Genomic DNA, 15,158 nt, shown 5'->3' on the forward strand with positions numbered 1-15,158 from the left:
TTTTATAATGTCTATAGCGTATGAACCTGACGAGTGCTGGTTCAAAGCTCCGGAGAGGATTATGCTTCGACTTGCATTTTCCAGTATTAAACATAACACTGGGGTGCAAATACGGTGTCGACACATTCATTAATAGACATTCACATGTGCTAAAGGCACACTTACCCGTTAGAGATGAGAGAGGGGAGTGAGGTCGCGGTAAGCCTGAAGACTGACCGCTTCCTATCAGGCTTTTTCTGTTGCTCGTTCTGCAGCTGTGAAACCACAGAGTCAAATATTAGTCAGGACATGTGGACAAAGACATTACCGCATATTTACCAACAACACCTACAACTGACGCGCCGCACTCCAGTATTTCTTAGAAGGACACATTTGGGTCAATACAGTAACTTAATTACATCTATAATGAACACATCTGTATATAATCTGCTCATAGCACTGTCTAATCAGAGTTATTAACAGTAATTATAATACATTATAAAGCATTCTATAATCATATAAGATCAAGCATCATACTACTTCATAATTGTTGCTCACTGATATGTTATTGGAAGGATCATAGGGTATTATAGGGTAGGGTAGCAATATATTATAATCTTTTTATGAAATATTATAATCTGATAATAACTTGCGATAAGTGTTCATTGTTTGCTTTGAGAAAAGCTAAATATATACTAAATCCATGCAAAAAAATGTTTTTCCTTTACTTAAAGCTTACTACTTCGAGTGACTTAAAACCACATCATCATGCATCATAAAGGTTATTATAATGTACTAAAACTACAGGAGAATGTCAGGGAGGGACTAGTTGGCTTAATGTATGGTTTGCCTTAAGTACATTCAAATAACTCCTGGTCTAAGGGATCATTACTGTGGATCTAATGTCTCTTAAATGTCACGTTTAGTTACAGAAACAAGTCGTTACACATCCGGTTACACTGATCCCAAACACTCACTGGCTGTCCTCTCTAACACACTCCAGTGAGTGTTTGCGGTCCTGGAGGTGATATATCGGTGCATTCAGTGCTATGAAAAGAGACAGAACGTCCTGGTTCAGTCACCGAATTAAAGCCGGTTCTCTGCACAGCGTTCGGGGCGCTTTAATGTCGGTCGATCATGTTAATACATGACTGTGACTCACGGGGGACCGCTGTGATCAACAACGTGTGACTCATACATTGTAGCCCAGTTTTTAACCTTGAGAGAAAAATGAACTATTTCAGCGTTAAAAAAAAAAAAAAAAGAAGCAGCTTCAGTGTTCAACGTCCCGGTTAGTCTCGGGTTTATATTTTAAATTAGAGGCTGTCAATGACACCCCGTTACATAAGCTCCTCGGAGAACGCAACCATTTCCAACTGAATTTTTAAGATGTTATTCAATAATTTCCATTCAGTGCATAATACCATAAAAATAAAAGCATATTTTCTGTCAGTGTTGGAATATTGAAGCTAGTGTGAGCCAGAGCCCTCGTCGCTTATGTCGAAGCGTTCTCCGACGCAACCCATGAGGGGCTCGAGCCGAAAGAAGGCTAAGCGGTAGCTGCATGACGCACGGGCCGGACCCTGGAGAGGCGGAGCCAGCCTCAAAACGATGGCGTTCGGGGGCTCGAGGCCCGCGAACACGCCTTCATACATCTAGAGTCCTTTACTGCAGCGATGGAGACGCAGAACAACCCTTCACGTGGGAGAGGGAGAGTGAGGAAGAGTCAGTCGGTCGGTCACAGGTGCAGCTGGCCTGCCTGTGTGTGTGTTGCTGCATTGATTGCACAGAGCGTTTAAAAACACACACATGAGTTCCTGCAGTGATGAGCAGACGGCCTTCATCTCTTTGTTAACGCCGCTGAAGAGCAGCTCTTACAGGAAACACTGCAGAGCCCTCAGAGCTTCAACGCCACCTCAGCGATAGCGAAGAACTTCTTACTAGAGTCGATAATGACGTCTATGACATGATGTCTTGTTTGTTTTGTTCAGATCCCAAGAGCTGTTTTAGTGCCAGCGAGGTCAAGCCCTGTGTCTGGTGTCCAAACCGATCCATGTGCCTCCAGCAGCAAAAGTAATTAGATTGACCCTCTCATGATCAAATGTTGAAAGTTGTGTGTTTGTAGGCCTGTAGATTAATGATTTAAAGCGATTTCTCTTTGTGCAGTGAGCACACAGAGAGAGCTGCAGAGCTGACAGTTGTGTTTAAGTTGTGTATTATGTGTACATTTGAACCCACACCTGGCTGGATATTGTTTAATATTACTCACCAGCTAGCTTTAAGACAATTACTCACGGGCAATTTCCCACAAATTTGATGCATCGTTTGAACGATGACTCGGAGGAAGAGGTCTTGCTCCCGCTTAATCGTTGAGCAATTAGCCGCTAACACTAACGTCTAATGTGATGATGAATGTACGAGTAACAAATGTTCAGAGACAACATATTAATCAATCAGTGGCTCCCATGGTTCAGCGCCCTTATGATTAAACATTTTAATTTAATGTTTGAAGTTGCAGAGAAGATTTATGCTATTTTGGATATTCAAGAAAAGCAATGAGGTCATTGCTCAATTACAAGTCATTACAGATGCTGCTCAAAGAGAAAGATGACTTCATATGCAAGATATTGCTCTTCCAACTATGATATATTTGCATTTAATAGAAACAATAATCAGTGTTACATAATGTTACACAGAAGCAAAAAACATCAGTGAAAAAAACAAAACAGCAAGTATCCTTCTCTCAGTTTGTTTATATATTAACTGGAAGGTTTGACAAAAGGAAAAAAAAGTGATGTTCAATAGAGTAATATGAGGTTATTGTAAGCACCTGACAGAACCAGACGTAGAAACAGATCTGTATCATACAAGAGATTTAAGATTATTCGTGTCAATTTTCTCGTACTCAATTTTCTCTACTCTCGACAAAAAGTGGTCCAGATCAGTTGCAAAAGTCATGAAGTCATGAAAAGTGTCTTCAAGATAAAAAAAAAAAAAGAAAAGCTTCTTTCTTCTGTCTGTTGATCTCTGACAGCAGGACATGAAGCTCCGCAGTGTGAACGTCTTTGGTAACATTTGTTGTGAATGAAACTGGAAGACTTAAACAGGGACATGATTCTCCAAATGATAGTTTGTCCTGTTAGGAGACTTTGGTGAAGCCGACCTCACAGTAAAAAGTAAGAGCTTTAGGACAAGAACACGAAAATGTTGTTCAATAACAGAAGTATCCCGAGCTGCTTGTGGTCCTCTGCTGCCGCCCCATTGCCAGACCAGAATCCACTACATCAGAGGGGAAACCCGATTTTGACTGAAATCCCATTTATCCTTGTTAAGTCAAGCGCTTTCTAGAGCTAACCTGCAATCAAGAGTATGGACACATGCCATGAATCATTTATCGGGATGAGGGAGGGAGTGAATGATATCTGGTACACAGGTGCTCAGTCAAAGAGGATCAGATTTAACGAGATCTATTTATACCCTCTCACTGTGGATTAGGCCAAGAGAATGCCACGCCGCTGCCCAATCAGCCCTCTCGTTGCCTCACCCTCTCTCCCTCCCCGTCCCGCCGGCCGCTAGCGCCGCCTCAAACGCCTGTCGGGGAGAGAGCGGAGTGGCATTAAAAGCACTGCTTCTGGATTACTTGGCAAAAACAAAACCGTGCCACAGGTTACCCGGCCACGTTTTGATGCTGAGCTGAGCCGTGGTGGAAGGCACTTCTGTGGCCAGAAAGGGTGAGTGAGTGAGGAGGGGGGGGGGGGAGGCCAAAAAAAAACGTGTCGCTGTAGCGAAGCTTTAAAGGAAGGATAAAGAAGCCCTGGGCGAAGATGATAGGGAGAAAGTAGGCCAGTGTTGTATGCTGTACTGCAGATGTGTGAGATTCCTGGAGCGGATCCATAGGAGGGTTTACCCGACTCGGTTTATGCAAAAACCCTCAACCTCGTCACACCATTGTTGAATTACACATGAAATCTCCACAAGATCTTTTCTTCAACGGCTACAAATAAAAAGGTGTTCATCAAAGTTAGAGAAACTTTACATATCATTGGTTGAAGTATTTAACGGTGCTCATTTTTACCGTAACATTCGACACTGACCTAAATTACTGAAACTCCTTTATTGTTACAAAAGTAATCCGAATCTGTCAAAAACTATTCCTTAGCCTTCAAGCTTGCTTACTTATTTTGGGTCCAGGACGAGGCAAAAATAGATGAAAGCCTTTGATTCACAACACTCAGAAGAATCTCAGCATGTCTGCTCCTGACCCACGCCACACAAACAAACAAAAAAAAGCCATGATTAATCTTTTTTTTTTTTCACTTCTGTGAGTTTTGCTCTCTTGTCAGAGCTGTCAGGTGAGCTGACAAAGCAATGCCACATAAATCGCTGCTGACAAGCCCAAATTCAAAGTCACTCATATGACACACGAGGCTATTAATAGTGTTTAAAAAAAAAAAAAGAAAAAAAGAAAAAAAAAAGCATGCTGCTTGGGTAAAAGCAAAGCCACTGAAGACAGATTTTCTACATCTGAGGATGTACAGTAACACACAGCTTTCCAGGGGATTATAGATTCACATTAAGTGCGTTGCATATTCAACTTCTGACATCTTGCACGGTTTATTGAGTCTCCTTTTATATTTTGACGACAAGAATGCAGATGTGTCAGCTCCATTAATACTGAGTTTACAGTGACTTGATAGTGTGATCACAACTAAAAGAAAGAGTTGTGAAAATGATATTTTTCATTCCATCTGATTTCATTTTAGGGAATAACTGGAAACCTTTAATGAAACGGTCCGTCTGCTGTTAACAGCTGTTAAATGTAATCAATTATCACTTCAGCTTCATCGATTTGTTCATGTTCACACACACACACACACACACACACACACACACACACACACACACACACACACACAGCAGACAAACATGGCTGTGATCTCAGACTGTGATTTTTACAGCACAAGACTTTTCAAGATCCACTAAAATCTGACAGCGGTTATCAAATAGAAAATATGATTTATGCACGATGTCGAAAAAAAGCAGCCAGTATTTCATGTTAAGCTGTTTTTCCCTATAAAATGGGTCAGGACGGGGATTAAAGATAAATATCAGTTATATCAGCTTCACCAAACCGTATACAGAAGAACTGGGATCAAGTGGCTTAGCTATAAACCAGTAGCTAAACACTTTGAATTTAAAAAGTCAAAAGCGTGGTATGAAACATTCCCTCATGAAGCACTTTGTCCAAACAGCCACATTTCAAAGTGTGGCACAGAAACTGCAACAACAACAACAATCAGTCGCGGAAATTGAAAAAACAATCCGCGTTTCCACTTTCCAGCTCTTTAATTAATGGGGATGGCATTCAGGGGAGTACACATCCTGTGCAGGGAACATGAGACGGCCTAAACAATAAACTTTAAATTACCATTTGACTCACAAAGCAAATAACGCACAATAGGCTCCAAGGCAACACCCAGCTTCTTATTCACGCTGGCCTCATGAAACGGCTCCGCTGACATACAGTAAACACAACGAGAAACGTCCACAAAACTATACATGCAAACAGACAGAGTCCTTTGCAAAGAAGCCCGTCTATAAAGCAACATACAACACTTCAAACTGTTGTGAAGGTTACCTCTTGGACCGGCGCAGACGGGCTCCACTGAAGAAATGTGGCATGTTAAAGTTGGACAGTACGGTCCACAGACTAGAATCGGACATCGTGTCCGAGTCATGCCAGAGAGGGAGGTGTAAAGGGGGCTTCTGGAGACCTAGCGAGGAGAAGCGACGTCTTTCGGGGTTCGGGGGGATGCGGCCGCCGGAGCAGTCCTGACAAGCGCCCCTACAGCAGCTCTCCTTGGGTCCAAACTTCCTCTGCACAGGCACATCTGCAGCCAGCTGCGGCATAAACGCACCGGCAGAGAGGACGCCTTGTCCTCCTCTGTCCTCAAATGAAAAAGAGTAATCCAGGGAGGATCCTGAAAGGCACTCAGAGCGTGTGTGTGTGTGTGTGTGTGTGTGTGTGTGTGTGTGTGTGTGTGTGTGTGTGTGTGTGTGTGTGTGTGTGTGTGTGATCCGGGTCAGGCGTCGACAGCCTCCACCACTGTTGCAGGGGAAACGACACCCAACACCGGCTGACTTTTTGTTTTCCCCGTCTCACTGCGACGGTGCTCCATATCCCTGCTCCCTTTGCTCAACATGCTTCATATCATGTAACAGGCATCTACCACTTCGCATCCTGTGCGGGGGGGGGGGGGGGGGGGGGGGTGCGAGGCAGTGGGGGGCGCTGCATCATCAGCAGACGCTGCCGTGCACTTGCAGCTTTCACAGACTGGCACCCCCTCCAGACGTTCCGTGGGTCAGTGTATTTAAGCAGAAATGGAAATGCTTCCCTTTTGCATGGATTTCATCTGCTGCTGCATAAATCATTCCCTCAGCCGTTCCCGGCACAGGCAGTCCGACTCCATTCATTTGATGGGAGCCTCACCACAACTTCATCACCTTTGATCCTTGACTCGTGCTTTCTGGACGGCCAGTGAAAAATAAAATGCAGATCTGAAGTTTATCCACATATTGATCAACAAATTGTTTTCACCTTAAACTGTGAGAAACTGACATTTCAGAAAAGGTTGGAGGAGCCGAACTCAAAGCTGGAGTTTTGTCAGTTCAGTGATGAATTTGACTTTGGAGTCCTGCGTGTATGTGAGAGTTTAGAGTCAGCTGACCAAAGCAGCATGCGGAGAGCAGACAGCGTGACGACAAATTCTCTGAAGTAGCTGTCAGGGCTTTTTTGCAAAATAATATTATGAACCATTACGAGCACAAAGAATCCAACTTTAGGCAAGAGGCATTGATTACTTCCATCCAATGAGTATTACCCACAGCAGAGAGCGAAGTTCAGCCCTGCAGACAAACACTTGGCTGTGCTGCAATAACAGAACTCAAGAGCTGCGATAAGAGCGCCGCTGTTAGTGTGTGTGTGTGTGTGTGTGTGTGTGTGTGTGTGTGTGTGTGTGTGTGTGTGTGTGTGTGTGCGCGCAGAGTCTGAGGTTGCTGCAATCACATGATTGATGGGGTAAGGTATACATGTTACTTTCTCAATCCAGCTTCAAAACATTTATCAGGCTTAAACAGAAATAGAAATCGACCTCATAAGAGCAAATAAAAACAAAGACATGCAATTTATAACCTAATCTTAGGTTTAATATTTATGGTCCAGCAATTTAGATAAAAGTATAACAGCATTTTTAAAATGACAAAATACCAAAAAACAAGCGATTAAGTAAGATAATTGTCAATAACTTTCTTTTTTTTGTGCGTTTCTACAACATGTCTCTGCTACATGGCCTCATCGGCATGTCTAGCATGACAAATAACTGCCTCATTGTTCAAAAGCAGGAACGCGATCAGGACCGGCACAAAACCGTTGGTTCTACCAACGAGATAAAATGTTATCGCTTTGCCAGTATTAAGTCACCGTGTGTGTGTGTGTGTGTGTGTGTGTGTGTGTGTGTGTGTGTGTGTGTGTGTGTGTGTGTGACTGTGAGTGGTTCAGTCCGGCTCCCCACAGGCCAGCATGACAGCCTTCACTCTAATTATGGCTCTGCTCCGTTTCTGCGCTCTACATAAGAAACGACGGTTCGGTTGGTTCAAAGTCAAACTTGCATGGAGCAGCATGAACGGGGAGGTCAGCGGCTGCACAGACGTCACAAACAACCATTTGGGTTTTCTGTCCTAAAACAAACAACTTTCTAACAATGACATTAGTTTTGCTCTTCTAAGATATGAATTTACAGTATGTGCAGTATGAAAGGTTTGCATACTGCATGTGCAAAGAAAAATTAACTCTGACACACACACACACACACACACACACACACACAGAGAGAGACACACAGAGAGAGAGACAGAGAGAGAGACCGAGAGAGAGACCGAGAGAGAGAGAGACAGAGAGACAGAGACAAAGAGAGAGAGAGAGACAAAGAGAGAGAGAGACAGAGAGAGAGAGAGAGAGACAGAGAGACACAGAGAGAGAGACACAGAGAGAGAGAGAGAGAGAGAGAGAGAGAGAGAGAGAGAGAGAGAGAGAGAGAGAGAGAGAGAGAGAGAGAGAGAGAGAGAAAGAGAGAGAGAGAGTCCAGCGATACGTTACGTCACGTAAACAACCCAAGGACCGACCAGTTGTGTGCTCCAGATCAATCTGAAGATGCTTAGAAGACGCTTTCTCCCGTCGTTTGTACTTTTAAAGAGAAAACAGATGTTTTTCAATTGGAACAACCACTTAAATTGGCTAAATCTGAGAGTAGTAAGCCAGCTTTTTTACTGCGATGTCCCCGGGATGTTAAAATAACGTTAAAGTCACTTTAACTATGTCATGAAATTCTTCAACGAACAACCTTCCTCCCAGATGTTGGTGCAGAGTGCTGCTGTCAAACGGTCCCGTTGATGGTCCAACACTGTGGCATGATAAAGGCTGATGTCCTGCATAGATTAAAGGTTACTGCATCACTTTCTGAACATCTCCTCTCTGGACCTTCTGAATGGCTACATGATGGAATAAAAACTGAAATTGTCAATAGATAAAAAAAAAACATGTCCACATTCTTGTACGGAGCTGACTCACTTAAACGCTCCACTTCCCTCTCTGTGAAAGCTGAGCAGAGGAAGAGAGGGTCAGCGGTCACATGGGTGGGTGTTTCATGCTATTCATTGATACCGAACATTCTTCAATATTGAGTGTTTTGAATGAGCTGGAGAAGAAAAAAAAAAAAAAAGTCCAAGTTTCATTCCAACTATTTGTCTTGATAAAATCTGGTCAGAAGCAGCTCGAATAAAGCCAACGGACCGGCCAGGTAGACGGTGACTCTCTCTTTATCAGGCAAACATACAAGATTCTTGAGCAGCAAAAACATAAACACAGAGCCGGAACAAGATGGCTTCAACCTTAATCACCTATTAGAGAGTGAACCCCAAAATGAGGCTTTAGCATAACAAATAAAAATACCAAACAAAGACACTCAGAGCTTCTCGGTGGACGAAAAGTGGATCTCAGAAATCACTGATGTGGATGAAAGTCATAAAAAGTCACAAAATAATCTGAAGATCCACACAGATTATGAAATACTAAATCATAAAATGGTTGGTGGAGATATATGAGCAGTGAAATGTAAAACTAGCTTTTAACCGTTTTCAATAAATGAATCGGTCCAGCCGGGATTCAGACAGATTGAGACCATTCTTCACTTTGATGTATTGCAAACGCCACAAATCCTACTTAGCACATGAAAGAGGAGCATAAACCTCAGAACAGAGAGGAGCAAGATGGGGGAAAGGGGGGGAAGGGGGGTGTGTGTGACACTATCAACATTACATAAGCAGCGTCCTCTTTCAATGTCATTCCAATGGCACAGGATTTTAGGAGGGTAAACGGAACATCCTCGCGATGCACGACGACCGCACCGACTCCAGCGCTCACCAACAGGCCTCTTATAGAAACACAACACAGGCTGAAGAGCTCTCGCTTACCTCCAGAAATGAAAGGCGTGCAGCGGGCTGCACGGACTGCAGGGGCTAGTGGGAGTGGGGCTCAAGCTTCGGGGAGTCAGGCTGGAAGTTAAATGGAGTGTAGTGAATAGTTGTCTTTTATCACACACATGACAGAAACCCCCCCACCACACACACACACACACACACACACACACAGGTCTGGCTTGTGCCTACATGAAGACAGTGGCATCATGAAGAGTAATGATCCCTGTCAGGTGAACCACAATTGTGTTTAAAGAGCAGGTTCCCGAGGTGTTCCTCTGGTTCTTTTGTTCGACATCAGAGATGCTTCAATTCAGACTAAAATCAAACCTAATTCAACTCATTTCACACACTGTATAATTGTGATAAGGTTCAACACATCTGAATCATACACAAAGACTTTCCCCTTATCATGTGACGTCATGGATCGAGCCCTTTTTTAAATGAACAGTGGCACTGCAGAGCAGGAGGTCACACAGAGGTGAGTAACTTCACTGCAGATGCAGTACAAAACACTTTTTAAAAGGATAAATCTGGTGATTTGTCTCTTATTTTTAAGACATTCCCTGAAAAGACCAAACCAAACTATGACTATGCCTCCTACGAACGAGAATGTTCGATGTATCCAAAGGCTGATACACGTTATTCCTTTGTGCCAGAGAGCTTTCGTTGCTGTCCAAACACTGTTTAAAAAACCCATCAATGAGCCTCACTGCTGCACTGGGCGACATGTTCCTTCATTAAGATGAGGGAACATGGGCACTGTAGTTTATTTAGAGTCAACTCTTCATGCATCATCTTGCAGCAGTAAATACTCAAGAGCACAGCTAATGTGGGTTAATCTGCTGAGGAAAATAATGCACAAATGCATATACATTACATATGCATTATACTAGCCGGTTGTTTTAGTCTTTCTGAAGAGTGAAAATATACAAAAATATAAATGTCTATAGAAGGAACCAATGGGCTTGGAGGTGAGAGCCACAGACAAGGAGGTCAAAGAGGATTGAGAGACGGACTCTCATGCTGTCTTTTCAAGGTCTTTTCATGGGATTTGTTGACAATCAGAAACATATTTTCATATATATATATATATATATATATATATATATATATATATATGAAAATATGTTTCATATATATATATATATATATATATATATATATATATATATATATATATATATATATATATATACACACACACACACACACACACACACACACACACACACACACACACACACACACACACACACACAATCTGCATAAATAATGGTTTTGAAGCCAATTTAACATAGTCACGCATCAATTTGTAAAGGGAACCAGAACAAATACCTTGTTGACCTAAATAAATGAATAAATCATCAAGTCAAACAAATGACTGTGATGAAAGAGGAAACCTGCCCTGTAAACACACAGTGATTCACTGCCTTAATGATCACATCCAACAAACACTCGTCATAGGTGTGTTATGAGTGTGTGTGTGTGTGTGTGTGTGTGTGTGTGTGTGTGTGTGTGTGTGTGTGTTTTTCCTCCGTATGCACTGTGTGAATGTAAGTGTGTCACGCCAGCAAAGAAAGCATGCTGTGCAGTTGCGGCACTCCTTTGCATGACACGTTATCTGGCTGTCCATCACACACACAAGCATGAAAACATAAATGCGTAGACACACATGCACACGCACACACACGCACACACACACACACACACACACACACACACACACACACACACACACACACACACACACACACACACACACACACACACACACAGAACCACAAGTAAGCCTCTGTTGCCTAGCTGTGAAGGATTTGACATTAGACTTCCTGCTGCAGATGCAGCTGCTGCTGCTAATGCTAACGCCGCACAAGCAACAGGGAAAGACAGCAACAAATATGACACAAAGATGAAGCTACAGACTGCAGGGGAGCTGCCTCCCCGGTAGGATAACGGAGGAAAATACTCACTCTAGCGTCAGCCCTGGAATTCTCAGCCTCTCCCGCTGGGCTTTCATGGCTGAACTGTGCTCGTTTGCTCTATTGTGGTCATGATATGCATTCACGCTGCCTGCCTGCCTGCCTGCCGCCCTCCCACCCCCTGCACTGACAAAGAGCCAAACCCAGCCACCACAGTGCGATGAGACGGATTGGTTTTCTCTCCCCCCCACAAAAAAAGGGAGGGGGTAAAATCAGAAAAAAAAGGGGGGCTACGCTTCTTGTTTTGGTCTTTCTACTTCCCACCTTGAAGCTGTCAAATAAGATCCTCAGTAGCCTGCGGAGGGCATGGAGGCAGGACAATTCCCTCCCCTAAGCCACGCCCCCTGCTCCCTCACAAACACATGCACGTATCTGACCCCCTCCTCCACCAGCTGGTGACTTGCTACGTAGCAGAAAATGAACGCAACAAACAAAAGCTACATTTTGTCCCCCCCCCTCCCTCTGAACACGCAGTCACCTTGACAGGATGCTAACACGGGGCACGTGCCGCACGATGCGATGTCGCCACTAGCACGGGGATGATGTCATCATGGAGAGAAAAAAACAAAAAACATAATGCACCACTACCTGTCACTCCACGTCAGTCAGTGTACAGCAAGACAGAATGCACTCAGGTCCTTCTTATACAAGAAATCATGCAGAGGAAACAATAGAGAAGAGCTAAAGCATGCATCCTGCAGTGGAATTTGTTTCTAACATTTAACAGGCAAGTGGGAGAATGAAGTGTGCTCCACTCAGAGAGGCATGTGGGTGTTTGCTGTGATTGTGGAGTCAAAGACTGAAACCCAGAGTCATGGAGCACGATGACGCAGCAGAGTGTCCTCGCCCCTGCAGGGACTCAACAGACCCCAGAGGCTGCTGCGTATCATTCGTAAAACCTCCCATGAAGCATTTCATCCACATGTGTTGTTGCAGAAGCTCGTTCAACATCGCGATAAGTCCAAAAAAAAATTAAAAATGAATCAATGACTCGCGTCAATGAATCATGACTGTCTTATCGGGATAATTCACACTACTATGTGAGTCCAGTACAGTAGCTGCTGTGTGACGAGGCTTTTTGTTTAAACTGGAATGATGGGAGAAGAGTAGAAAGCAACCCGGACGGACAAACACTCAGCTGCTGCACTCACTCACTCACTCACTCACTCACTACACCAATGAATTCTTTATTACTCTGAGCATGTTTGAGGAGCAAAGAGTCACTGCAGACGACACCAAGCGCTGCATTAACCGCAGAACCAGTCGGTGCAGGCAGGAACCGGACCACAGGAAGACGTAGAAAGCGGGTCAAGAGTCCACAATATTGCCCCGTATGCAGCGATACTTTTTAAGTCTTTCATCTTTTGAATCCGATACATTTTTTTTCATCATGCGTTGTGAGTTCAACAAGAAGACTATTGTTCACGGACTTTTAAAATCGTAGCTTGTGAGGGAGCCTGTGTCAGAAGGACTAGTGAGACGACGTGTTCAGAGACTGCACCACGATGTGCCGTCAGAGACGTTTGGAGTCAGTTCCACCTCGATGCAACGAGAGGCAGACCCACGTCAGTCTCTCGGCGACGGCATGCTGACTGATTCTTAGGGATTCAGGACAGTGAACACCATCTTCTCACTCGTCTTCTGATCTGCAGTCAGTGTCACATGCACCACGTTTACACCTTTTAATTAATGTCACAGCTCTCGTCTTAAGCTGCTGCAACTTCTTGTAACCATATTGTTTAATGAGGGTCACACTCACAGAGCACTCTGAAGAATAATACATTGTTGGCGTATATTAGAAAAAAACTAAACAGTCTCATTATGAAAGCACATACTGCAGGAGACGATGAGGCAACTGTTGCAAAGGACTTTGTAAAAACAAAAGATAAATAATGTTATAATTGGGGCTTGGAGAAATGTATTTTATGTTCACTGTGGAGCAGCCACTTCTAATCTTGAACCAAAGTTTGTTTTGTTAACGACTATGGAAGGTTTTCTTTTCTTTTGGGAAACAAAAAATATTCTAACTTATCCACAAGGCATCTAAATCAAAATACGTTCAAAGATAATGATGCTCTAGTGGTGATTTTTAAACATTGCAACTAATAAAAACCTCGTTGTCAAATGTTCCTCCTGGTATTCATTATGAATTCTATTCTGCCTCCATAATAACAATTAAATACATAAAATAATCAGCCGAATAAGACCGACTGAAACACAATCTTCAACTTGTATGAAGCCATTTCTGGCCACTTGGGGGCAGTGCAACAAGAACCAAAACAACAACAACGTGTGGTCTGCAAAACCAAAACAATGAAGTGAAAAAGCTCTGTGGAGCTGAGAGGAAATGCCGAGTCGGGTGATAATTATCTTACAAGCGACACTTTTCCCCACTGAGCATCGTCATGTAGTCCATTGCTAATTCACCAATATGGATTTGGGCAGCTTTAAATTTGAAATGTATAACAAAAATGTTGACGAGGTGAAAGAGTTGCTGTGGAGGCAAAGCAGCCGTTGCAAAGTGTGTGAACTGAGCTTATGATTGATTTCAATGCATCAAACATTATGAACATTGTTTTAAGAGATAAGTTACAAATATCTTGTTGGTCTTCTGCTAAACACAAAATCAGAAGTTACTACAAGGACTATATAATATAACAAATAATTGCGATAAACGATATTATAATTTTTTAAAACCATTTTATGCCACTAATATATTAGCATAATGATGCAAGTATACCTTTTCAAAGAGCAATGAACTTTTAATTTCTAAGAATATTCAGACAAAAAAGGAGATATTGTGTGTATGTATAAAAAATAAATGTCCAACCTCTGACAACAACTTTATCTGCAGCGATGACCTTCCTGACAACATCTGTTGAATTGAATATCACCGTAAAAAGACATCGTAACAGAATCTACAGTCAACAATTCCTCTTTGATATCCTGTTGCAGCGGAAAGCAGCTCATGTGGTTTGGACGGCACGACAGTCAAAAACTGCAACGGGCTGCGCTGTAGTTAAGAAATAGAAATCTGAACAAAAATGGTCAACAACTCTATATGAGTGCGCCTTGAGTTGCCAATTTATTTGATTGGACCCAGCGAAAGACTCCCAGTTATTAAGGTCAGCCTATAAATAGGTTCCAGTCATCACACAGCCAGAGTGACTCACGTTGAAAACAACTCCACGGATGACATAATCCGAGAAGTTGCAACCCAACTCCTTCTCGTTGGCTGTGGAACAGATAATTAAACAATAAATCCTGAGACGTAACGAGCTTGTGGAAAAGGCTGACCGTGGTCACGTTGACACCGGGCGGCACGTCGATGACGCTGAGCCGACACTGGATGCAGAGTTTGAGGAGTTAAGTTCTGTTTCCATGTTCCCTACTCGCCTCCTGTCGCATTATCATGTCACCCCGTCTCACACATCGCCGCGAAGCACGCGAGCGACGCAGCAGGTACAGATTAAAGCGGTAACACCTACCCAGAGAGGCGAGTCTGACAAAACACGGATGCTCACTTCATTATCAACTTGACAAATTACTCCCAGACATTTAAATTAACAGCGGTTGTGATGAACTCGAGGCCGCCATCTCAACTTTGTCGTATGGAAAACACCATTTCTATGGTTACCAAGGTCCCCAGAGGCTCCGGCGCTCTAA

At 43.2% G+C, this 15,158-nt stretch overlaps 1 protein-coding gene across 8 annotated transcripts in view; it reads right to left on the reverse strand.

Annotated features, from left to right (window-relative positions):
* The window catches only part of mast4 (microtubule associated serine/threonine kinase family member 4), an 81,201-nt gene that overhangs the window by 24,776 nt on the left and 41,267 nt on the right, over positions 1 to 15,158 (reverse strand). For 5 of the 8 annotated variants that reach the window (XM_068706544.1, XM_068706543.1, XM_068706545.1 and 2 more), the window contains one exon: positions 166 to 254. In XM_068706544.1, the coding sequence (XP_068562645.1) occupies positions 166 to 254 (89 nt within the window). Of the gene's footprint in view, positions 1 to 165; positions 255 to 5,617; positions 6,218 to 9,507; positions 9,589 to 11,483; positions 11,778 to 15,158 lie in introns of those variants that run through there. The other 3 variants (XM_068706547.1, XM_068706546.1, XM_068706548.1) reach the window with 2 other exon arrangements.

Source organism: Cebidichthys violaceus, unplaced genomic scaffold (genome assembly GCF_023349555.1).
Source record: "Cebidichthys violaceus isolate CVI_PGR_0920_01 unplaced genomic scaffold, fCebVio1.0.p SCAF_12, whole genome shotgun sequence".
Classification (NCBI taxonomy): Eukaryota; Metazoa; Chordata; class Actinopteri; order Perciformes; family Stichaeidae; genus Cebidichthys; species Cebidichthys violaceus.